This window comes from Dipteris shenzhenensis, chromosome 9, assembly GCF_047967505.1.
Source record: "Dipteris shenzhenensis isolate YYH24624 ecotype China chromosome 9, Dip_SZ_1.0, whole genome shotgun sequence".
NCBI classification, from domain to species: domain Eukaryota; kingdom Viridiplantae; phylum Streptophyta; class Polypodiopsida; order Gleicheniales; family Dipteridaceae; genus Dipteris; species Dipteris shenzhenensis.
In genome coordinates, this window is record NC_141604.1 from 31,704,669 (window position 1) to 31,731,057 (window position 26,389).

The 26,389-nt window shown below is 42.7% G+C and overlaps 1 protein-coding gene and 1 long non-coding RNA gene across 3 annotated transcripts; one reads left to right on the forward strand and one right to left on the reverse strand.

Annotated features, from left to right (window-relative positions):
* The first annotated feature begins 2,370 nt into the window (after window positions 1-2,370).
* On the forward strand, window positions 2,371-19,613 carry LOC147898520 (paramyosin). The gene is made up of 6 exons (XM_087379418.1): window positions 2,371-2,545; window positions 2,726-4,244; window positions 4,346-4,422; window positions 4,559-4,670; window positions 4,785-4,910; window positions 18,762-19,613. Exons 2-6 carry the CDS (start codon window positions 2,823-2,825, stop codon window positions 19,110-19,112), a joined length of 2,088 nt encoding a protein of 695 aa, XP_087235544.1. The 5' UTR covers window positions 2,371-2,545; window positions 2,726-2,822; the 3' UTR covers window positions 19,113-19,613.
* A 4,043-nt stretch (window positions 19,614-23,656) lies between these two features.
* LOC147898521 (uncharacterized) lies at window positions 23,657-26,160 on the reverse strand. Of its 2 annotated transcripts, XR_015541608.1 has the most exons (4): window positions 26,068-26,160; window positions 25,837-25,968; window positions 23,876-23,936; window positions 23,657-23,782 (listed from the first exon to the last, which is right to left on the reverse strand). It is a non-coding gene; the product is annotated as an uncharacterized LOC147898521 (long non-coding RNA). The 2 variants fall into 2 exon arrangements; XR_015541607.1 differs by lacking the exons at window positions 23,657-23,782; window positions 23,876-23,936 and adding an exon at window positions 25,302-25,475.
* Window positions 26,161-26,389: the final 229 nt, after the last annotated feature.

Below are 26,389 nucleotides of genomic sequence, written 5' to 3' on the forward strand. Positions count from 1 at the left end.
CCAACATTTCCACTCACATGAGAGCTAGTTGCATATGAAGGATCCAAGGGAACATGAAAGGGCCAAGTATTTCATCATTTCCTTCCCATTTTATATTTCTTTAGGAGAGAACATACAAATACTAACACAAGGGGTTAATAATTTATATTTTTTTGCCAATCCATTTCTTTCAATTCACCATAGATACTCTTTGCCATGAAGTTGGGGCAAAGATACAGTTTACAATAATAGGGAGGGTGACATAATACTCCCCTCTCACATCTCAATTGCAAGGTAACAGCTTTGTCTATCTCTCCTAAAACATCCCTCCTTCTCTTTGCTATGAATTTCTAACAGTTGCCTATTATGATCTTTGAGAAAAGGCTAATATATGGTTTAAGTATATATGTAGGGCAAAGATACAAATCACAATCATAGGAAGGGTGATATAGTTCTCCACTTTCTATGTGTCTCAATTGCAAGCTAGCAACTTTGTCTATTTCTCCCATGACACATCCCATTCTATTGACCTATTTTCATCTCAAAAAACTTGGCACATCATGAGAAGCAATGGGCTTTCTCATCAAAAGTAGACTCACGAAGTTTTGTAACCTTTCATCTCCAACACTTTAATTCCTCTTCTTGGGCTTGCTTTCTACGGGTGAGCACACATAAAATTTTGCATGATGAGAAACTTTCAAGGTCTCCTACCTTGACCATTTATGCACTCTTTCCTACACTTAAGTAAAAATCATCGTTTTGTTATTGCTTTTAAAGAATAGGCGTGAATACCATAACAAGACATGCATGAGTTTTGAGTACTATGATTGCATCATTAAATTCCCATCACCCAGTTCCATTAGATCTTGCTCTTTCAACACACCACCTTCATCTCTCTTCGATTGGTGATTGAATCTTTCATTGCTTATGCCAAAATTGACAATATCTTCCACACTAGAGCAATGTTTATGAGAGCTCTACGTTAACAGGTATCCTCGTTTTTGGCTTTCTCTCTATATTCTCACTCTTCCTGATTAAACTTCTCATGTAGCTTGGCAATCCGTTTTAGTTATTTCTTAACATCTTACAAAGGTATTCAACGAACTAAAGCGATATTTCCTTTAGTAGACATGATCATTTGGCAATCTTCTAATCACAACTATGGGTTCTTTGCACATATGTGATTCAATTGCTTCATAAACCTACAATGAAATCCTTCCATGTAGACCTTGGAGTACTTCAATTGCCCCTACGTTACATACAATGCAACATAACCTTTAGAGGCTCATGTGTATATGGATTTAGTTCACACATTGTTTTTTGACTCCTAAGATTAGAGCTTATGAATGTGTTAACTTTAGAGTGTTTTAGGGCCAATAAGCTAGGTGGAAGGGTGACCTTCGAGACATGAGACATAGATGCTTTGGATTGCCATGTCAATGGTAAAAAGCCTCATTCTTCCTTGGATTAGACCTAGGATGTGAATGTGAGAATAGACAAAGAAGCCAATGTTGCCATCTGCAGAATTGGCCATATGGCAAATTGATAAACCACATTATACCTGATGTGTGGACCTCTTGGATGTAGGTTGCAGCTCATATGGAACTCTTTTTCCCTATCATCTAGAGGTAGATAGACTTGGCCGACAAATTTCATGCCATGTGTCTATAATTTAGGAGGAAGTAAAGAACTCTGAGAGTAGCAGGCTTTGAGAGAGCATTATGGGTTCAATGGTGCAATTTGCAACTTTCATGCAAGAGCACTAGGAAGGGGAGATGTACTCTTCGATGCAGATAGACAAGCGTAGTACTGACCACCAATGCTTACCATTGACAACTCCATAGTTGCCATTTTGTCAACATACTTGACCAACTCACGTGATCGATTTGGCTATAATTTTTGGAGAGAAAGCATGCCTGACGCTTTTTTTTGGGGGGGTGAAACCACTGATTCAATTAGTTAATAAAATGTACAAATCACCACCACCAGGTGTGGCATCTAGAAGCAGTGGGAAAACACTTCTAAAAGATGGAGAGAGATTCCACCCATATGATCAGCATCATATAGGGATGTATGCAAGGAGCACTAGAAGAATGCATAAGTATCTAAAGAGGCATGGGAAGATGCCAAATGGTCCAGTAGGCAGTAGATCTAAAGTGTCATGCGTGACACTTTCACGCCAGATGGTCCAGTAGGCAGTAGATCTAACACCAGATGGTCTAGTAGGCAATAGATATAACGAGTCATGCGTGCAGGCTATTGCCATGTGGGCATGACACGTTGGAAAGGCCAATGGGAGTGAATTGCTGACTGGCCTGCCAGCATGGCATCATTGCTTTTTGTTTGGGCTTTTCTATGTTCTTTTGCTTTTGTGATCATTTGATCATTCCTTCGCTTGTGTGAAAAAATTCACGAGTTCTTCGCAATCGATTCCATCGACAGTCGCTTCTTTGATTCTGCGCAACATCAATCTCCGTTCTTTGTCTCTAAAATTCCGTCTTCCCTTTCCCGGTTTCAGATATCCGTCTCATTGTAGATCGAAGAATTGCAGAAGATCAGTGTGCAGGTCAGTTTTCCTAATCCTCGTTTGTTGTTTTTGTTCACATCCCCTCAGATAATCGATAATCATCGCTCTACCCAACAAAAATTTTGAAAGATTAGGGTTCAGTTCCCCTATCGATTGTCGTTGCTTGCGTTTTGCTTCCTTCTGTGAGCAATCCCTGAATATTTTTCATCGTAGCTGCAGAATTTGGAATATGTTGTGATTTATCTTCACGATACCAAGCCTTCCCATTGGATTTTGGGATGGCAACCTGGCCTTAGTATTCTCCTGTTGAGTAATCATGGAAAATGCGGCAGACGAAGAGGAAGCTCTCAGCGATTTGGAAGATGACGCAGCGCTTGTAGTTCTACCTCCCCCTGCAGCTGTTCCAAACGGGGATAGCTTGAACGCAGTTCTTGCGGAGCTCGAAGGGGAGAGGCAGGCAAGGAAAGCAGCAGAGGCTGCAAAAGTGGAATTGCAATCTACGTTTGCGCGTCTCAAAAACTACACACAGGAAGCCGTGAGGCAGAGAGATGAAGCGGTTAGACACAAAGAGGAATTGCAGAAGTCGAAGGAGGAACTCGCTAAACAACTCAATGACGCTTTGCTGCGACGAGACGATGCGATTAGACAAAGAGGCGAGCTTGCAAAGCAAAAAGAGGACGCTCTCAAATTAAAGGATGAGTTCTCCCGTCAGAAGGATGAGGCAAGTAAAGCCAGGGACTCTTCTAGGTCCGAAATTGAAGCTGCTGCACGATTGCTTGTGGCAGGGGCCGAGAAGATCACAGCTAGGGCTAGTTCTATCAAGAGCTTTCCTGGAAACCTTCCACGATCTTCATCCCACACAGGCGTGGCAGCCATTGCCTATGGTTATACAAAGCGAGCAGAAGAGATAGTGGATGAATTAGTAAGACACCAGGAAATAGCTGTAAAAAACATCTCCGAAATGCGTCAGCAAATGGAGCAGCGCAATTATCAAATCGCTATCGAAGTGTCTGAACTCGAGGCATCTATCCAACGAGCGAAAGACGAACTATCACAGAAGTCCTTGGAACTAGATAAATGGCAAAAGCTCACTGCCTCCAAGGAAGGTAGAATTTTGGAGATTGAAAAAGAGATGTCCGAGAAACTGGCAGAGGCTGAGAAGGAAATTGAGGTGTTCAAGAATGCAGTTCAGGCAGCTCAGGCCAGGATAGAGAGTTTGAAGGCACCTGCTTCAGAATTGTCGCATCTCATTTTCAAGGCAAATGACACCCTTGTAAATCTTGCTGATTCATTCTCTACCTCACAGACGCAACAAGATAATAAATCAGCCTCTTTTTCATCCAGCTACAGAGATCCTGAGGAGCATCTCCAAGGGTGCATAATCAGGTTGAAGGAAGTCCTTGAGCTTTGCTTGAAACTAGGGACGACTTGGAAAGACCATAAAGAGCTTAGGAAGAAGGAAATGGATGATTTGGAGGGCTCGATAACTAGACTCATAACAGAGAAAAAAGAAATCACAAATTTTCTTAGAAGTGCTCTTGCCAACAAGCAAGAAGTGTTGGAGGCAGTTTCCAAGTCAGACGTGGGAAGTAATCATAAATTAGACACAGCAGCAAAGAATAGGGAGACACAAAACGAGAGCAGTGGGTCTGATGTGGATGGAGGAGGGATTGTTTCAGTAAGCAGAAGAGAGGGCTCTATTGGTGATGAGCTTAAGACAGGAGAGGCTATCAGCATGGTGCGGAATCTGTCCCTTTAGACATCTCTCACAACGTTTGTTTTACTATGCAATTTTTTTTCTCAACTGCTCACGTGGCTGGATTGCTTGTATACAAACAGGCCTCTGCTTTGGAGAATGAAGTGAAAAATCTGAGGCAAGAGATCTTTGAGTTGCAACAATTTTTAGCTGTTGCAAGGTATGTGGTGTTAAATGGAACCCCATTCCTCATTAAAGTGCGTACATAATCTTAGAACTGTGAGCATTACTTTTCCTTCATGTCTCATGTTACAAAATGTCTCTCATAAATGTGCCTGTTGTCCTGGTACTTTCAGGGGCGAAGTGGAATGGCTTAAAGTCACCTCAGAACGGCAATCAAAAGAACTCTTCGAAAAATCAGCTGAGATACGAGAACTCGAAGAAAAGTGCTCTCTTGCTCAAGAGAATGTATTGATTTGATCATTTTAGACTAGAATTATTTTGCTTTATGCATTCAAAAGCCAGGCGTGCCATGTATAAAGGCATTTTAATGTTGTCATGTGTGCTGTGTTGTTATGAAAGATGGAGGTTCTCAATACGGACTTGGCAGCAGCACATGAAGAAATTCTTCGCTGGAAGCAAGCTGCCACAAAAGAGGCGGAAGCTGGAGCTTCTGTGCTTGAAGAGGCTGACAGATGTCAGGAGGAGGTAAATATTTGAGAAGAGGAAAATCTGATGTGAATTTTAACTAAAAAATATATTTGCCTAGAGTAGAAGTCCTTGCACAGGATGTCTTTTCTTTGACAGAAGTATGGTAGCAATCAACACAATGTATACATGTCTACCTGCAAACCATTCTTAAGTGACTCACAAGAGAATGTTCTCTCTTTGAGTGAGGTAGAAACCAAGAATTGAGTGGACTCTTCCAAATAACTAAGCTTTTAGTCGATTTCAATCAATTGGTTTCTACCCTACTAGAAGCCATAGTTTTCTCTTTTACCTTGAGTAGGGCACGAGATTGTGCACAGGAGCTTACTAATTTCATGCAATTTGCTGATGATTATTTTGAGAAGGAAGATTTTGACTCTTGCTATATATGATAGAAGTTTTATATTTATGAGAGATATTGGCCCAGTACTTTGTTTTGATCTCGTTCATCTCAAGTTTGTATCAAAGCTCCTTTCAGGTGAATCTATTGACTCGTCAAGGATCTCTTGTCCTAAATAGCCATCAACCAGCTGGCTTTAAAAATTGGCTATCTCTATGGCCTTTTGGTAGAGCAAATTGATACGTAAGGCTTATTAATCCTCTTCGTGGGAGGGTACGATTATTAGTCCTCTTCGTTCTGCAAAACTTAGGAGAGAGCTCTTATTAGTTTTCATCCCAAGGTTGCTATGATTTACACAGCGAGATTTGTGCAACCTAGGTAGGAGTTTCCTAGTGTACTCTATCTCCACTCAAAAGAATGATCTTTTTTGAACCAAAAAGAAAGAAGAACTTTGGACATTTTGTTGCTTTTGGGGTTTTTGAAAGGCTCACCTTTTTCTCAACGTTTTCTTTATTAATCTATATGGGTCTTAGCTTTATCTTGAATCTTTGTAACAGATGTGGTCATACTTGGTCAACTCAAGTGCTTCTTATGTTTAGTGAGCGCTGTTCATGGTTGCCAGGTTATTGTTGAGTTCAGACCTGAAATAATGAATGGGTATGCTGTAAGTCAATTGCTATGAAATTTATGAGCTCTCCAGATATTGGGTGTTATTCTCATTGATGCTATGGACTGTAATCCTAAGAAGGATTAATCTCTCTCCTAAATTTTGGAGGTTGGCTTACTAAGCGAGCCTCACCTCTCCTACCTCTGTGGCAGTCCAGCCCAGAAGTAGAACAAAGTACTCAATTGTTGTGGCCTTTGCCTCTGCCTTGGGATGGATCGCCTTGTTGATACACTCGAATGTCCTATGTCCTTATCGGTAACAAAGTCCCATATCTTTGCTCGTTCTAAGAATTCAGGATTCAAAGTCCTCCAGTCCACCGTATTGATTCTGTTCCTTACTGTATTCCCCTTTTTCAAAATCATCACGCGGAGTGATCTTGCTGGCGATTCTGAGTTCAATTGGAAGGGCATCAGAAATTCTTTAATTGCTCAGATGTATGCTGTTTTGTGCCTGAATTTTTTTGCTTTGATGTGCACCTTGTCATGTTGCAATGTTACCCTGTCCCCCTCTATCTATAGATCCCGGGAATTTACTCCCCCAATCTTCGAGCCTTCGTTTTCTGATTTTGTACGCGATGCATCTGTTCATAATTTTCAACTTTTCCAGATGGAGGATTTAAAAGAGACAGTAACCCTAGAGAGGTTGGGGCTAAACTGAGTAATGAGGACATGTGTCAGTTAGTTGATTCAACTTGATGCAGAACTGTATCAAAGATTGTTTGGTATCTACACACACGTTGGTAGGGGCCTGGATGTGCTCTCGACCTAGCTGGGTATTCTTAGAGACTCCGCGGGTCTTTAGAAACCCAATATAGCTGCTTATGCTTGGGCACTGATGACGACACAAGTGTTGCTTTGCTTGCTAAGTACGTCTTCCTTATGTTTTTCATAAAAGTTTTGTTACCTCTTTTTTCTTCTCTTTCGTTTTCTCTTTTATTTTCTGTGTGGATTTTTGGTCTTTAGAACAACAAAAATCTAAATTTGGACTTATTCTAGTCTTACAAAGGTATATTCTTAGAAGGCCCCACTCCTAAGAATGACCCAAGTGAGTAATGGCTCTCACTTATATAGATATAGGGTGTCTTAGCTTAGGACTACATTTAGTGTACCAAAGCTACCACATGTCGTAAATATCCCAAGGTTAGAATACACATAGGTCAACCTAACCTCCATAATACTAGCCACATTATGTCCAGACGTGGACAAAACATGATCCCATAATTGCATGTACCTTTCAGATACAAAGTAAACGTGAACCAGGGTTACAATGATTCTCCCTTGGCTTTGGATAAAACTAACAAAGCAACCTCATGGCAATGGCAATATTTGGGCAAGAAGTAAAGCAAACTAGGGCTGCATGGTATGGGAGACACAGTCTTACCTAGGATGGACTATGGTTGGAGGTCTCTAGCTTGGGGTTGATCCTGAGGGATCTATGGTTGCGTGGTGATGCACTAGCCTATACCCAAGATGACCTTGTGCTTGTATACTAACGCTTATTGATCTTGAAGGTTAGCATGGAGATAGAGGAGATCCTAACACCCCCAGGTTAGTGGCATCTAACATGTAAGGGGCTGGTTCGTTAGGTATCAAAGCGAACTGTATCTTCTTGTTTGTGAGTCGTGTGTGTGTCAGATATGGATTTTGCAGAGGATTCAAGGATGCTTGAATCGAGTTGTTTTGTGCTCAGATATGGCAGCATGAATCGAGTTTGAGCATGCTTTTCATAGGCTGTTTACAGGCCTGTTGAATTGAACTTGGATAAGCATGTTTGAATTGTTGCTTAGGTAGACAGTAGTTGGATGCGAGAGCAGATAATTGATGAAATCTTGGTAGAATTTGCAGCTATAGAGCTGTGATGGAATTTATTTCTGTAGAAATAAATTCTCCAGCAGCCTTGTCTAGTGAATGCAACGAATTCTGTTGCTGTTTGCAAGCAATAGAAGCTGGTGATAGACAGATAGGCAGAGATTAAACTTGTATTTTGAACAAGCAAACTGACCAGTAGGTGCTGCGGGTGATGGATGGCAAAAAACGAAAACCTGCTCACATAATTGTTAGGAGACCAAGGATTTTGGTGCTTCTGATTCTGGTTTGGCTTTGTGATGTTGTGCAGATCTCCATGGGCTAGTTGTGGCTTTTTCTGAGGTGAAATGAAGGCTGAATTGGTTAACCTATCGCCTAGTACTGATTTCGTGGCTGGGGGAGGTAACATGCACTCACTTTTCTGGGCTGCATGCCTTGGGAAGTTGTTCTGGCAGTTGCGATTGCTAGAAATCTCTACTTTGTCCCTTCAGTTGTGTGACAAATGTGTCTCATGCGTGGACTGCATCTGCGTGCATGATAAGTTGCCATGCAAAGTGTCATTGGGCTGGCAAGTGAGTTCTACAGATAGCTTGTGGCTGCATGCATTCATGCATGTGGGAATACTAGTTTGCATACACACATGCAATGTCGCATGTGGTTGCATGCATGTAAAAGAACCAATACTTTCGTTTCGCTTTAGTAACAGCTAACTTAAGACCTTTTAAAGTACTTTGTGTGTAGATGAAGCCATGTGGAGTACCCCAAAGGGCAAGTAACTCATGTGGCTTGTGTGCTCCATAGCCACTTTGCCAGACATGCAACCTATGCATGCACCCAATTTCCCTCTTTGTCTCTTAACCTTTTGAGCAGCTAGCAGCCCACCACCTTTTTTATCTCTATCCATTCACCTGTTTTATCAGCTTGTGGTCGACTCCTTTGTTTGCTCTCTCTCCTCTTGCCAAGCTACTATATCCCTAGCTTGCTTCAGGCCTACCAAGAGCACATTTCTCTCTTTTCTACATAAGGAGAAAGGCGTTGTTCTTCATGCCCTCTTTCTTGCATCCTTTTTACTAGTGGTAGGATGAATACATTGACTTGGGAGGAACTGGTCCCGATGGTGCTCGATTAGGAGGGAGGGAAGCCCTCAAGGCCTCACGTACATGTAACTGTTGTGGCCAGAAAGGTCATTACTGGCAGCAATGACCTCAAAGGATCAGTGAGGGGACTAGTGAGTAGAAGGACGGTTCTGCAGCCGCCACGTCGATTGTTCCAGCCTTCTAGTAGCACTTGGAAGGATGCACTGCCAGTAGGCTTTCTAGTTCCAGATGGAGGATTGCTTGCTTGTATGTGGCAGTAGGACCTGGCAGAGGCGAAGGAGTCTTTGATCGAGGCAGGCTTTCAGGCAGGACCTCGAGTTGTTGGTGGTGACTCAGGTGCAGCATGTTACCAGTATGTTTTTTGTTTGGACGTCATGACGTGGCAGATCCAGAGGGGGTTTCCTTGTGTTTTGCTGTAGCTACTGCCTAATGAGCTGTTGGAGATTTGGATGGGTCGGATGATTGCCAGTGCGGGAATCGAGACATAGTAGATTGGTCCTTGTAAGCTGGTGGATGCCCATTGTTTCTGGAGCACCTAGGTTCATCGATCTGGGGGCAGTGCTCTGGTTTGGACCTAAGAGGGGGCTGCATAGCTTTGAGATAAGATGCCCATGCAGGGAAGCTGTCACGGGGACTTGAATTTCTAAAATTTAGGAATTTATGGTGACCAACCAGATCCACCCCAAGGTCATGAGACAGGCTTCCGGGGTGCCAGATTGGCACCAGATCCATTTCGCCTACTAGGTTTGGACTGCCAGGGGCCGAAGGGTGCCAAAAGGAAATCGTTTTTGCTGTTTTTCACCTCTTCCAAGGCTGCTCCTGCTTATTTTTCTTGCTAGAGTGCTCGAGAATTGCGTCAGACAAATTCACCTTTTTGCTTGTTGCTGTTTCAGGGTTCTCAGAGCCTTTAGATCAGTCGATTGCTTCCCAGAAGCTCTCCTACTACCTCAAAATCTTTAGATCCTATTGCTTTGTTGCAGCTAGCCTTTCTGTTTGCCATGAATAGCCATGGTTGGTTGTTTTGCTGGTCTCTGTCTTGCCAGGACTCCCTTGACGGGTATGAGAGCTGCCAAGACAGACTTGGCTGATTTCTCTCCTGCTCCCCTGGCGGGTATCAAAGCTGCCAGGTTAGAACCCTCAGTCAAAATCAAAAGAAGGGTTGCCATGGGATATTGCACTGGACTGGGATGCCTTTTTGTGATTGCATAGCAAGACAGAAGTGCGTGTGCACGGATTATTCAGTTGGCTAATTTCGGGCTGATGCTTTTCTTGTAGTTGGATGCCTTTTGAATAAAAGATAAAGAATACCAAAAGGGGCGCTAAGTTTAGGGCCAATCTCGTGTCTGGTGCAGGACGAGGGCAATCTAGCTCTTGGGTGTTTTGGTTTGCTGTGGGAATTTCTAAATGGCTGGAAATTAAGTATTTGCTGGTTATGAATTGTTCACTGCCCTTTGGTGTTCCCGAAGGCTGGTTTCAGTGGTTCCAGTGCCAGAAAGTGAGATGTGCTGTTGTGAAAGCACAAGATGTGCCAAAGTATATGCCTAATGAGGAACATCCAACATACAGAGGAACAAGGAGATCTTGATTTAAGAACAGTTATTGGCACACAGTGGTAGAGTTTCCCCGTCGCTATTTGGATGTGCTTTGGATTGAGGAGGGTGAACTGGCAGATTCACCTCAGTTGATGCAACTCTACTTTTCAGCTTGAGCCGACTTCAGTTGGGGCTTATTTAGGCTCAGCAGAAACCCGCTTGCTGATGGTTTATTTGCCATGAGACTTCTAGATCAGTGGACTAGTCAGACTATCTGTACATGGTATATGAGTTGGTTATGTTAGAAAATACCCAACAGAGGGTACACACAGCGGAAGACTTATAGTAATGCCTAGGAGCTCACACAGTGTGCGGTGTGGGGTGTGGAATCACAAACCTTTTAACTTATGTGCATAAAATAGGTGTGCAGACTCATCAATAGACAATGAACTGGCCAGATAGAGAAACCACCAAAAAATTTTATGCACATAAGTTAAGAAGTTTGTGATTCCACACCCCACACCACATTGTGTGAGCTCCTGGGCATTACTATAAGTCTTCCGCTGTGCGTACCCTCTGTTGGGTAATTTCTAACATGGTATCAGAGCCCAAGTAGGAGGCTCACAGGTGTGGGAGCCTGAAGGCAGGGACTTTGCTGAAGGACGACTCTGATTCAGAAGCTCTTTGGAATCGACTTCCACGACTGGAGGATTGTGCCCTTGCGAGAAGTAGGGTGACTCAGGTTCAGTCAGGTGCATTTAAAGTTCGCGGTCCAGGTTATCTGGAGATGTACTTTTGTTGCAGACCTTGCCAAAGGAAGGACGGGTTGAAACAGACCCTCAGAGCATGGTGCTTGGAAGACTCCAGGTTGTTCACTCATTATGAGGGGGACAACTGGAAAATCGTGACGGCTGGATTGCTCGAATTCGAAGGCAAGAATGTGACGGAAGGAGGTGGTGCCAGGAGGTGCTACCAAAGATGGACCTGTGTACCAGGATGGTGTGCGGAAGCGGAACCGGACCTGGTGGAGCAGGAGCCACTGGGTGAAAAGCCAGGAAAAGATTTCGACATCGAAAAGTTCCATAGGACTATGACCAGGGAGTTACTGGAGCATCTTCATCGACGTGTTGGCATTGGGCCTGGATGTGTCGGTGAGAGGGGGTGTTGGAAAGGTCACCTCCCCATCTGTAAGCCCCCAAATGAGGAGAGCGTGGGGGATTGGCGTTGGGCTTGGATGTGTCGGTGAGAGGGGGTGTTGGAAAGGTCACCTCCCCATCTGTAAGCCCCCAAATGAGGAGAGCGTGGGGGAGGGAGACCTAGGGCAGGATGTGCCCAAAGAGAGAATTCCTGGATGTGTGGATTGAGAGGGGGTGTTGGAAAGGTCACCTCCCCATCTGTAAGCCCCCAAATGAGGAGAGCGTGGGGGATTGGCATTGGGCCTGGATGTGTCGGTGAGAGGTGGTGTTGGAAAGGTCACCTCCCCATCTGTTAGCCCCCAAATGAGGAGAGTGTGGGGGAGGGAGACCTAGGGCAGGATGTGCCCAAAGAGAGAATACCTGGATGTGTGGATCTGGGACAGATCTGGAGCATTCATGGTTGGTGGGGTATCCCAAGGAAGGAGGGTACCTAGCTGATCTGCAGGAGCATAAGGCGGAGCAGAGGACAGCAGTAGGGACCCAAGAGAAGAGGCCATGAGCTCACGGATGACATCAGCAACAGTACGGAACAGTACGGAGCTGAGGCGCACACGTGTGGGCAGATCAGGGAGCCAAGAAATAGCGCAGCATAGTGGGGGTCTATGGGCAGGTATACAGCCTGCAGCAGGGTCTCCAGCAGCAGCAAAGGGGAGCCTAGCAGCAGCCCAAAAAGGGCCTGGCTAGGGCCCTTATATAGGGCTGGTTGGGCTGAGCCAACCAGGTCGGTTGGGCCAGCCAACCAGGTCTGTCCAGTAGGCCCATTTAGGGCTGGCTGGTCGGTCCATTTGAAAGGGCCTTGAGGCCTATAAAAGGAGAGGCACTTGCCTCATTTCATATCCAGCATAGCCAGCAGTTCCAGGGCAGAAAGGAGCAGCAGGAACCTACTCTCTGGGCCTATCTACAGGAGGTGAGAGAGTGCAACAAGGGCTGCAGACTTAGCCAGGAAGGGCTGGACCTTGGCTGTTTTCTAGGGCAGCAGGTGCTGAGATCATCACACCTTCTGGAGCAGCCATTCACAAGCAGGTTGGAGCAGTGGAACAGCTATCTTGGGGCCTACATTCAGGAGGACCAAGGGGAACTGTGTGCTGCAGACAAAGCTTGGCAGAGGCTGCCCACCTAGGCTGATTCACAGGCAGTAAGGTGGAGAAGAACACACTGGACGGAAAGTCTACAGACGCTCGAGGTGGAGCACGCGGGCTCGAGTCTAGAGATAGCCAGCAGATTGGAGAAGGACCTTGTGGTTAGATCAGAGGAGCACACCATTGGTGGGACTCTGGATCTATCTATTTTGTATTGTGTCCATAGTTTTGGACGGAAATATATATTTTGGCGGTTTCTCTATCTGGCTGGTTCATTGTCTATTGATGAGTCTGCACACCTATTTTATGCACATAAGTTAAGAAGTTTGTGATTCCACACCCCACACCACACTGTGTGAGCTCCTGGGCATTACTATAAGTCTTCCGCTGTGCGTACCCTCTGTTGGGTAATTTCTAATAGGTTACCCGTAGCTCTACCAAATCATATGTTGCATGTATATCTTGTAATCTTGAATATATAGGTACATGTAAGAAAATGGCAAAATCTGCCAAATCTAGTGAGATGGTTTTGTGTTTGGATATGGTTTGCTATTCCAGGCTCTGCAAATCATATACATATTGAACACCAATTGTGCAGTGCAAGTTAAAGCATTGTTTATGATTCCAATGTTACCTGAGTTTCTGAGAAAGGATAGCATACTGCTACAACGGTCACGGCTATTGTCGAGAAGTAGGATGGCCTACTTGCTAGAACAAAAACAGGAAGTGGTAAACTGTGGTCACTGCCACACATAATTCTATGATATTCTTCTGAATATGTGTGGTTTGGATTGTGAACTTATGTGATATATACCATGGATTATGGATGGTTTCTTTCCGGCCAGGACTCTTTTAGAGTTGCCAGGATAGATTTGGACAGTCCCATATAGCCATAAGATGAAGTGGGTAAATAATTGAAAGGAATGTTGGGATAATTATGATCAAGGGCTTGCTCTATGGTACATGTGTGCATCTAGGGGAGTCACATGTGTGTGTGTGTGTGTGTGTGTATGTTGTAGAGGCACATCTAGTGCTATGATGTGTGTAGTGTGTGACCTAAGTGATGATGTAGGCCAAAGGATCCCACATGGGAGGTTCCTTTGATTTAGGCCAGTTCCATTGATGTAGGGGCTGATTGCCACTGATGTAGGGAAGGTGCCTTTGATCTAGGCCACCTTCTCCCCATTTCTATAAGAGAGAGTCACCTATCTCACAATCTGTAGTGAACAACATTTTTGGTTACATCTTGTGCTCTCACTCCTCTTCCAAGATGCATCTATTCTATCCCACGTGTTTCTACATTTGGTATCAGAGCAGGAATGCTCCTAGCTTGCCTAGCCTAGCCTAACCTAAACCCTAGTTAGGTGCCACATCATCATCTTCTTCCTCACCTCCATCTTCCACCTTCCCTCACCAAAGTCGATTTTCAAAGTGAGATTTCTCTTCAAGCTCGCATTCTCAGCCTCTCATCTTTCAGGAGAGTCTTCCCAAGGCTAGGGCGAATCTATAGAACGAGCTATACACGCTATCTCGCCATTTTTGGGGCGGCATTGCCTTAGGAAGCTGCGCCGACCTTCTTCTTGGTTTCACTATGGAGAGCAACATTGTGAAATCCCTTCCAGAGAGAGCTGGGCGACATCACTACCTTGTTGCTCATCAAGTCTGAGCTCATTTGGAGCAAGATTTGGGTCGAATTCATCAAAAATACAGTTCGGGGTTCTTCTACAGTGCTGGCCGACATGCTCATCATTTGTGAAATTCCTCTCTAAGGGAGAAGCCCTACATGTTTTCCTTCCTCCCCAGTGCAAAATCCCTCTGAGTTTCGGCCTCTACATGTCGATTTGGAGTAGATTTTTGAGCTGCCTCTTTTGGCCATGGAAGCTTGACCATGCTAGTCTAAATTTGACTTTGGACAGTCAAAGTTTGACTGGGAGTTTCCAAGATTTATTTTCAGCTTGCTATGCTCATTTTCTAGCATGTTCTTGGTCATCTTTGCTTGGACATCTTGCATAAATGTTGTTCTGACTAATTGCCTCATGCTTTGACATTTACTTAAGTCACATAGAGAAATCCAAGTCAAAGTATTCAAGTTGTCACTCTGTGAAGGATTATTTTTTATTGCTCATATTTCACTTGTAAGGCACTAGACACCGCCCTTGGGCTTACCTTGCCATGGAAGCTAAGACCTTTTCTGATAAGTTTGATGGAACTAGTTTCCATACTTGGCAAACAAAAGCTAAGTTTGTGCTTATGAAAAAGGGGATATGGAATGTTGTGAATGGAAAGGAAAAGAAGCTTACAAAAGAAGAAGCTGATTGGTTGATAAAAGACAAGAAGGCTCTTGCTATCATTGCTTTGGGATTAAGTGACTCGTACATTCACCACATTGATGGCTTTGAAACTTCACATGAAGCTTGGGATCATCTTCACACAGTATTTGGTGCACAAGGGAAATGCTTCAAATATATCTTGCTTATTAAGTTTCTTTGGCTACAATTGAAAAAGGGAGTGTGTTATTTCATGAAGAAGAACAACTCCAAAGAAAATGAAGCATTTCATGTGAAGAAGAGCTGCATCAACAACAAAGAAAATCTTGCTGAAGGAAAGACTCCATCAGCAAAAGAAGCATCCAACTTTGTGGTAGAAGACAAGGACTTTGCCTTTTGAGCAACTTGTCTTTGAATTTTTGTTTATCATCACTTGGTGAAATTTTGAGGTCCTCTACCTGGAGTAGTACTCCAAAAAGAATGTCATATGTTTTGTCTTTTGTAAATCACCTTTGGTCACCATATGATGTAGGCCATGTGATATGTGTTTGGTCTATCCCATTTTTGTAAACCTTGACCTAGCATGAGATCCTAGACATAGATTTATCCTTGACCACCATGAGATGGCCATGTGTGACCACCATGAGATGGCATGAGAAACTATGAGACTAGATGTATCCTTGACATTGCAAGAGGCAAACCCTTGAGGGGGGGTATGTTGGGATAACTATGATCAAGGGCTTGCTCTATGGTGCATGTGTGCATCTAGGGGAGTCACATGTGTGTGTGTGTGTGTTGTAGAGGCACATCTAGTGCTATGATGTGTCTAGTGTGTGACGTAAGTGATGATGTAAGCCAAAGGCCCCCACATGGGAGGTTTCTTTGATTTAGGCCAGTCCCACTGATGTAGGGGCTGATTGCCACTGATGTAGGGAAGGTGCCTTTGATCTAGGCCACCTTCTCCCCATTTCTATAAGAGAGAGTCACCTCTCTCACACTCTGTAGTGAACAACATTTTTGGTTACATCTTGTGCTCTCACTCCTCTTCCAAGATGCATCTATTCTATCCCACGTGTTTCTACAAGAAACATGTGTGAAAAGTATACATGGGATGTTTGTATGCATTCATGAAGTGCTTTCAAGTGTACTCATGATGTACCACTAGTTGTGGGTCTTGAGGAGGGGTAAAAATTTCATTGCTAAAAACAACTTAGGGGGCCATGTTTAGCAAGCTGGCTTGAGGAGCAAAAAAAAACGGGCAAAATTGGCTTTTAGGTGGTTTTCTGGACCATAGAAGAACAAGGAGAGGTAAGTCACAGCCTATGGGCTGTTGGTGGGCTTCCAGGGCTGCCAGAAGCTCAAAAACGAATTTCATTTTTGTGCCAGGAGCCTCCAGATCAGTTTTTTTTTGCTGCATACCTGCTGTTCATACCTTCCGAGAGCCCCAAATCTGATTCACACTTCTTCTAGGAGCCTTCTAGGCCATGCGCCTGTCAAAATCGCACTTTTCCAGACGGTTTGGAGCTTCTAGGCAACTCGATTTGCTTCCAAGTACTGATTTTGCCGTTCCAGATCTACTCCAGGGTCACGAGACAGCCTTTCGGGGTGCCAGATTGGTACCAGATCCATTTCACCTACTAGGATTGGACTGCCAAGGGCCGAAGGGTGCCAGAAGGAAATCGTTTTTGCTGTTTTTCACCTCTTCTAGGGCTGCTCCTACTGATTTCGCCTGCCAAAGTGCTTGAGAACTGCTCCAGACAAATTCACCTTTTTGTTTGTACTGCCTCAAAATCTTCAGATCGTATTGCTTTGTTGCAGCTAGCCTTTCTGTTTGCCAAGAACAGCCATGGTTTGTTGTTTTGCTGGCCTCTGTCTTGCCAGGACTCCCTTGACAGGTATCAGAGGTGCCAAGACAAACTTGGCTGATTTCTCTCCGGCCAGGACTCCTTTGACGGGTATCAGAGCTGCCTGGTTAGAACCCTCAGTCAAAATCGGAAGAAGGGTTGCCATGGGATATTGCACTGGACTGGGATGCCTTTCTGTGAGTGCATAGCAGGACGGAAGTGCCTTTGAACGGATTATTCAGTTGGCTGATTTTGGGCTGATGCCCAATAGTGCTTTTCTTGTATTTGGACGCCTTTTGAATAAAAGATAAAGAAATACCGAAAGGGGCGTAAGTTTAGGGCCAATCTGGTGTCTGGTGCAGGACAAGGGCAATCTAGCTCTTGGTGTTTTGTTCTAAATGGTTTTGGTTTGCTGTGGGAATTTCTGAATGGCTGGAAATCAAGTATTTGTTGGTTATTATATGTTCACCACCCTTTGGAGTTTTCGAAGGCTGGTTTCAGAAGCATACCTTGCACCGACGGCAGTATCAGCTGGATTGTTGTACTAGTTGTATCAGATGGGTTATTGTACCAATACCGGACCAGTGGAGTATGCCTAGCACCTATGGCTTGGGAGCATTAGTATCAGGTTTCCAGTGATCATGCTGAGACAGTTCGTGCCATGAGGGGGCTCCTTCGATAGTACCTATGGCAGTCTTCAGCAACGGAGCATCAAACGACGGATTCCTCCTGTTGTTCTGGTGGCACACCTAGCTCCCTGGAGATCATGTTCCATTGTGGAGCCGAGAGGGTTTGTTGGAGGTCAACATCTCTTGATGTCACATGAACAAGCCAGGTAGAGAGTGAGGGCCTTGCTTGTGGGTGTCCGCCTAGTGAGAGGTTAGGTTAGGCTGAGTGAGGGCCTTTGTTGTGGGTATGCCTGCGCCCGTGAGGTTAGCCTAGTGTAGGGTAGGGCAGATACGCCTCAGTGGAGGTGGCTCGGGGCCCGATGGGCATGGTAGCAGGCTGCCATTCTGGAGCACTGCTGCGAGGTTTTCCCAAGAGGGTTCGGGCCATATCACCTCTCCGTTGGGCTTCTTTGTGGCTTGCTGGCTGTCACGTGGCACCCCCTGTAGAGGCGCCTTGTCTAGGCCTGCTTGGGGGGCCACCTAGGCCACCTCTTGTTGCCTTCCCACCCCTTTCAGGCCCTTTATAGGCAGAGGTGAGACGACCTGAGGGTTGGCCACCTAGGCCTGCTGGTCGGGCAAGGGGGGCTTGGTGGTTGGCCCCTATAGGCTGTGCAGTAGCCCTCTTATAGGACGACTTAGGGCTGGGGGGGTCGGCCCATAGGGCTGCTAGTCGGCTCACATAGGGCAGGTGGAGAGCCCTTTATAGGGCTGTGCAAGGCAGCCCCTATGGGTAGGTGAGGGGGTCCGCCCACCTACAGCAGGGGTCGGCCCATATGACAGCCGACTAAGAGGGGGGGCGGCTGCCTATATATAGGCCCCATCCCTCACTTGTTGAGGCATCTCAGTGTGGAGCAGTTGTGCCTATCTATACAGCAGAGGTTTCCCCCGAGATCTCTCTCTTGGAACCATACTTAACTATGCCACCTGAAAAGGTCAAACTACAGGAATTCCAGTTGTCCTTACTATGCACCTTACAAGCTCAATAGCTGACAGTAGAAAGGAAGACCAAGTTATAATACTACCAAGATCAAATAAATCCTCTATGCTGGTCATCATTCATGAAATCAGATGCCTCTGCTCCATGGTTTAGCTCATTTTGTATGATTTGAAATCCCTGGAAATAAAGCCACTAAACTGAATCAATGAAACAACAATGTGTGTCCTAATTTGAAGTAGTTGAGCCTTCTATCATTCGACTTAATATTCTTGGAGAGCTTTGAAAAGTTGTGGAGCCAACTGCCACATATGACCATTAAAGATACAAGTAGGTCAACTACAGGATATCATTTTTTCCCCTTTGTTTCTAATTTTGTGTTTTTACGTGCTGATACTTTGTTACTGGCGATGTGCATCCAGATAATTGTCCTTAAAGGAAGAATCGAGCAACTGAGTCGGTCATTGGAAGAGTCCAACAGTAAACTGCGTTCAAAGGAGGAAATGACTACAGCTGCCATTGCTGCACAAAATGCAGCTGAGCGATCTCTTCGAATTGCAGATGAACGTGCTGTAGAGTTGAGGGAGAGGATTGAAGAAATGATGAGGCAGTTCGAGGCACTAGAGAGAAGGGGTGATGGGGGAATGACCTTGGGGTTGTTTGATATGTGTTGGCCGTACCAATGGTTTCGTGGCAGACCACCTCATTTACAGCGTGAAACAGCAGCTCGGGCTGGAGCAGAGATGGAAGAGCTTCTAGAGCCACTTGTGTAGATCTTTTGGCAGGAGATTTTAAAGCGTGGGACTGCTTGTTTTGAGTAGTGAAGCTGTGATGTTTGGGGTCCATTTGCCCTAAATATACCTGACATCACCTCAGACAGCAGATTTCAGTGGGGTCAACAGAAGGAATACGCAATATCTGACCTGATTAAATAGCCTTCGGCCATATATTTTTACTCTATTTTTTGCCATTTTTGAAATTTTAGTGAAGCCATCCCCATAGGAAGGGTGATAATGTTATTCCTTCTTTCTTCCAGAGTCCAGAGGAAACTGATGATGGCCATGGATGTAAAAACGGAGTGTACATGGGTATGTGCCATCTACTTGGAAACCTGTAGGTTTTTCGGGGTGCTGCACTTTAAAAAAGATAACAAGAGATCTTTGTAGATCATGCTAGCTTGCGCTCTAAGGTGGCCACATGTCTTTGACCAAGTAATATATCGATTCAATTGCCAGCTCCATCTTTTGAAGTTGAATGAATGGGGAAATGCAAATACGAGCTAAAAAATTGGCAATATTCAAGTGTCCAACATTGAAGGTTGATTGATTTCGGTCTCTTTGGGGCCACATTTGTTGCTTTCTCACTCGAGCTGGTGAAAGATAATAATCTAAAGGAGACAGATGTTGCTAATTTTTCTATTCATAGTCTTTGATAAAATGTCTTGCTCGTTATAATTAACAGGTTGCCAAATATTATCTGTTGCCTCTTTTCTACATTGATTTAGAAAGAAGTATTAGGATCAAAGAACGTTTAGCCTTGTGAAAAATTTAAGCAACATGGCATATATGACAAATTGAAGTAACACGGCATGTTTCTTATTATTGCATCACAGATTTGACACACCACGTCCTCATATAGGATCTCTCCTTCCTAGTTGGATGATTTCTAGGTCTTAACAAAGCTTGGTATATCTCAAGCTTTGTTAGCTCAAATTGACGGATGAATTGATCGGCACACGCATCTCAACATGAAAAAGAACAAAGCAGATATGCTAGTTTCAAATTCACATCCTGGGATGTCTTGCAGTCACTGAGGTATGAGTCAGCTGTACCAACTAGAAACTATTGGGTTGGGTGTAGTAAACCATAAATTAGCTTGCTTGGATAGTTGAGCAACGACTACTATATGCATATAACCTTATATAACTAAGCAATGACTAATTTATGTGTATAATTTTTATAGCAAGGAATGTACACATTTTCTTGTAAAACATTTGTTAAATCGTGCCGGTACTTATGCATAAAAACATACAACAATATCATGTAGTTTACACTCAATTAAAAAAGTAAATAATTGTTGTTAGGGGCAATAATAGTAGGCCGATTGGGCCTCGAGTGCAATTGTGGAGTAGTCAATTGGCTTGCTGTCATGAATTTGATCCTTTTTAACTATTCATTTTGCTTTGAGGACCCTTCATCAGGAAGCTTTTTTTGGTTTTTGGATGTAGATTCATAACTTGGAGAGCTAGTGTAATGAATTTGCCCTAGGAGTTGATCTTTGTCCTCACATTTTAGCAAGCATGCACAATTGCCCTATCCAACGATCTAGGCAATGACACTACAAAAACTACATTTCAATATTTTCTTCACAAACATCCAAAAGAAAAATACATATCAAGAGGAGAACTTTGAGATTTATTGTGGGAACCATTGTCTCATTTTTCTCACTGGCAACTTGTTTGCCTTTTTTAACCTGAAGTGCAGATATTTCCCATAAGCTACTTCTTGTGATGCTCGTTATGGGAAATAGCTCTATTAGATTCCTACAGCTCGTTTAGGCCACATCTAATTTTGTTGATGTGTATTGCCGGAGGAGGGAAACCACGGTGGCTAAAAATTTCACGCCTTCTACACACTTTTGAGTTTTCACACCTCCTGTCCTACAAATCATTGTATATTAAAGGTACATCAAACCTTCTATCGCCTTGCAACCTATACCATGTAGTTACCTTGATGTGATGTCCTTCTTGTGTACACTTTGGTTTGGTAGTATCTTCTTTACTCGGGTAAGTCATCTTCTATGGAAACGAAAGATACTTTTTGTAGTATTTACGGAGGCAACAAGAAGAAAGAAGACTCCTTGCAGAGCAACAGGAAGCAATTGCAGATGCACGCATTCGATCATTGCCATCAGAGTGAAGAACATGAGTTATGGTCTCATGATTGGTGGGATAATTCAAGGTAGAAATATCAAGCCATTAAGTGAATACTCGTCTCAAGTCTTCACAAGCTTTAGCCTGCACCCTAAAAGTCATAGAGTGACAATCCTACCAATACCTCGGGAGATGCACGCCCAAGAGATGATGCTCTCTAATATGAGAAATGGCCTATAGAAAGTGAAAGGGGTGCACATCTTAGATCAACTTCCTGTAAAGAGGGCGACATTAGCTATGTTGGTATCCCCTAAAATAAAGAAGAAATGGCTTTAGCACACAACACTAAAGATGTTGTCAATAATAAGGACCAATGTGGATCCACCGATTGGCCGTAGAGTCAAAAAATGCATGATGATCCCGATTAGAGACGTCTGGGCTTCAACACAATGCAAGAAAAGGAGAGACAGCATAGGTGCGAAAGCCATTGCTAGGGTGACAACATTTTGGCATGAGAATACGAGAGTTTCTCTAATAACAAGGACATCTATAGAAAGCGGGTGGGATGCAAGAAGTTTACCGAGCACATCATACATATGCTTGATACGATACAAGTCAGTGGTTGCCTAAACCAGCTTGTTGGTTGTCTATGATTGAGTTTTGGAATAGTTCAATTGTTTTATCGGCTGCAATATATCCTAGTAGTTAAATTAGTTTAGTTGAATTTTTGAGCTAGCTCGATCATACGCGGGCTCTAGCTTGGACTTAATGTGATCGTCCAAAACCAGCCTGGTCATTGGAACAACAATATATCATTGAGCTGGTTCATGAGGTCATCCTAAACTAAGTTTTGTTATATTGTAATTGATGGCCATCCTATTGGTTGAAATTATTGTGTTTTCCTAGTAGTTAAATTAGTTGAGTTGTTTAATTTTTGGTCTGGTTCAAGTCATGCATGGATAGCTTGGAGTCAATGTGATTGTCCAAAGCCAAGTGCGTACATATTATGAGCGGTAACCCTCGAGCGGATTATCCGAGCAACACTCAATAGAGTTATACTTGAATGAATGTTTTTTCATGGAATGCCTTTTTTTAAAATCCTCAATCGGTAGCGCTCAATAAAGGGATTAAAATAGAGGCAAGCTTATGCAAAGGTAAGGTCTTATGGATAATTTTCTTGCTTAGATGTCCAAAGTGAGTGACATAAAAATAGCCGTATTGGTCTACTTTAACTTTAATCTTGCATGCATGTACCAAGGTACAAAGAGCCAGAGACATATACCCTTGGTTTGAATGCTCTCATGATGCAATTGTGTGCATTATAGTTGCACATTCATTGTATTTTCTACAAGCCTCAACATGCCATGTTAAGTGTTGATACCTATTAAATATTTTCCAATACTCCTAGGGCTATTGCAAGAACAAAATTAGGACTAGTGGCAATGTTCACTTTTAAGTAGATATGCTTATTAATACCTCCCCTCAAGCTTGTGAGATTGCCAACAATTATTTGTTTTCAATCTTTCTAAGTTCTAACTCAATAGAGGGACGGATATATATTTTAACAATCAAAGATGTAAGCTATGAATTCAAAATTTAGAGTTCACAAACTACAAATTGGTCTCTACATTAAGGTATGCGAATTGCAAATTTAGAATTTCCAAATTGTAAATTCAAACCTAAACAACTTGCACTACATTTCCAAAACAACTATGACATGTTCATATTATTAGGTCAAAGAATATTAAAATTACATGATTCAAAATCCATAATCTATCAATCCATAAGAAGTTAAGGTTTACATGAGAAGGTAATGGCTATCCATCCATAAGAAACCAAGTTTACATGAGATGATAATGAAAACATGAGAAATTAAGTTTTGCATCAATCCATAAAAAGGTAGGACATGCTCTCTAGATCTCATCAGCCAAGTCATCTATGTAGTCTAGTAGATGTCCATGATGCCTCTGCACCAACTCATAATCGAATGTGCTATCTCTTGTCATTTGGGTAGCCACATCTTCTGCATAGCAAGGTAGAACACTAAGCCCAATTAGTCAGTATCTGACCATGCTTAAATTATACACATACATCAAATAAATTACTCACTAATCAAGAGGTGCATCAAAGTCATAGTCTATCTCCTCATCATCTATCATGAGGACTGCTTGATTCACACTTGAAGGCCTTGGCTCTGTGAAGTTGTCTCTAAGAATGCCTTCCAAGTATCTTGTGCAAATCTCTATCATTGTCCACTGCCATGCATGGACGTCTTGAGTGAATTGCTGCTTTCATCCCAGGTCCTGTACCTGCACCAAGCTCAAGCACAGAGCCTCCAATCGGACACAACTCCATGAGCATCAACATCGTGGAGCTACTCTTCTCCAACCCACCACGCCACTGTCCACCTTTTCCCTCTTTTATGCATCATACACTTGAAGGCAAGTAATGAGTGATGAAATAATTATCCACGCACACCTTAAGAGATTGGGAAACTCTATTTGCCCTATCAAGATAGTGATGTGCCTTCTTGCCAATCCTAGATAACGATAGGATTTGAAAGGCGGTAATCTACATGAACCATAGATTAAAAAAGTTAATGGAGAAAAATAAAATACGAACAAACAAGAACATGACAATCACGTAAATAGCCAAATGACATACCTTGACACCAAAGCCAAGATTATCCTAAACATCAATGCAATCTCCCATCTCCACGATCCATCTACATGTACTAACTATAAGATGCCAATAGCCGAACGCAATTCACATAAACAAACATTATCAACTACGAAATATTGCTCACCTACAAGAAACCTCTAGTCTCATTTGTCTTGCCAAACGCTCAACAAATGAAGTGGATACAGGTGAGCACATCACCAATGTCCATCCATAATCATCCATCACAGATGAAGCAATAGCAAGTGAGCATGAGATATGCTCCTCATTTAGAATGTTCCATCTAGGGATTCCACCCTTGATTCCACTCACTATAGATCCTGCAGGAAGGTCAATCAAGCAAAAATCCACACTCCATGCATCATTTTTTCCATTGCGTGACTTCTTCATGCCACCAAGTTCATGGTAGAAATTTCTTATGATTTGAAAAGCCCCATCGTACTTGTATTGCTTAACTTCTTTTCCAAGTGATACATAATCATACTCCCAAACTTTGTAGTTTTCTTGTGAGATATGACTTGCAAATGATGAGAAAGTGGACAAAGGAACATAAACCATATGCATATTACACACTTTCTTGCTAAGAAGAGACTCTTCCTTTCGTGGATCATTGTCTACAATAACAAAGGACCCTAAATTAAATTTGTAGGAAGCTTCTAATCACTTTGAAATATGAAAGAAAGAGTCATAAGAAAATAGACCTGTGTTAGAAGTGCCCGTTGGTTTAGGTCTTCCACCTCGTTTGTTATTTGGAGTGACATGACTTGCCTTTTGCTTTTCTACTATTGCTTTTTGTTCCTCTTCAAGCCTCTTCTTTTGTGCCTCATCCATGTTGCCCGACAAACCCGAGTTTGACTTGCACTCACCTTTTACATGGCGATCATAAGTTTCCTTCTCTTCCTCAATACATGTTCCAGCCTTCATCTCGATCCACCAAGGGCAGTGCTTCCTCTCCCACTCCGTAAAGCAATAAATGACCATCCTTATGCTTATTCTCTCTAAAAATATGAGAGGTATACATGCAATAAGTAGCAGGTGCAAGCATAGTCCAAGCCTTGCAAATGGATGGTACCACCTTAAGACACTTAGTTGCAGCCAAATAATGGAGATACTTGAATGATTTTTAGGATAACATAAGAAAATGCAAGGTAATACAACGATATCTTTCCATTGAATATAAAAGCCAAACGTACGTGTAAACCAATCGTCTGCTGGCATTTGTAAGATCAACTTGCTTAGATGGAACAACAACTATCATCAATGAAGCAAAAGGCTCAAACAAAAAAGGCCTATGTCTCACTATAATGCCATCAAAGTATTCTAGAATAGAACGACTGTCTGGAAGTGTAGATGCACCCTCAATGCTTGATGATTTCATCACTTAGTCAAGCAATCACCCAGCATTCGTCAACACATGGTCCATCCACACTTCTTTTGCAAGCCAAGGTATGAAACCATGATCAGTCATAGGCATCCCATAACTCTCCTTTAGATTGTCATTTGCACTGAGAAGAGAAAGGATAGATAGTTGCTTTGCCTTGGAACACGTTGCAATTGATACTTGGTAAAGCTTCTCCGAAGTGATCTTCATTGAGGTATCCTCAAATGGTAAATTACAAAGGATATTAAACCACTCCTTGCCATGGGAAGGATTGACTATTGAAAGCATTTGTCAAATAGTAAAGTTTTAGAGAGACTTTGATACACACAACAAACTATATATTAAGGTTTTCAAAGTGTAAACTAAAAAATTGCAAGTTGTAACTATAGATTTATAATTTTCAAATCATATATTATGGTTTCTGAGTTATAAAATTAGAATTTAAAAACTATAAATTCAAGTTTACAAACTATAAATTCAGATATCTGAGATATAAAACGTAGAGTTCTGTGGACTACAAATTCCAATTTGTAATCTGTAAATACAAAATTAAGTGAAAACTTACCTGTGTAATTTTTCTTCAATATGTTGCTCCCACAATCTTTTTAATCTCATGAATCTTGGACTCTCTCTCATCCTTTGGCATGGAAGAATGCAATTTCTTGCATTTAGCCTCAAAATCGAATTTCCATTTCCCCTTTCAACATAAATAGATAATATCATCATAATGTTATAAGAACACAAAGAAAAGTTAAAAAAAAAAAGAAAATATATAAACTGAAGAACTAATACTTACAGCAAATACCATCCTCCCAAGAATATCTTGGGTGAGGGGATACCACACCCTTCGTCCACTTCCAACCTCTTTCTGTCTTGCCAACTCAATAGCTTTTTTCTCCTCACTAAAATCCAGAGTAAAATATTGAGCATCACAAGACACAAGTGTGCTTGTGTGGTACAAATAATCCTTGAGATTAGTAACAACAATTGCATCTTCATTAAGCCTACAACCATTGACTTAAATGGATCAAAATTGGTTTCATTTACAGGCACTTACCATCTAATTAGCAACAATCCAACCTTCTTGCTCAATATAGTGAACATAAATAACAAAGCTT

What these genes read in the sequence shown, in the direction of transcription:
- LOC147898520 (XM_087379418.1), top strand. Translation starts at nt 2,823, where the DNA reads ATGGAAAATGCGGCAGACGAAGAGGAAGCTCTCAGCGATTTGGAAGAT. An exon ending in GCTCTCTTGCTCAAGAGAAT is followed by an intron (nt 4,671 to 4,784) that starts GTATTGATTTGA and finishes TTGTTATGAAAG; the next exon opens with ATGGAGGTTCTCAATACGGA. An exon ending in CTGACAGATGTCAGGAGGAG is followed by an intron (nt 4,911 to 18,761) that starts GTAAATATTTGA and finishes ATGTGCATCCAG; the next exon opens with ATAATTGTCCTTAAAGGAAG.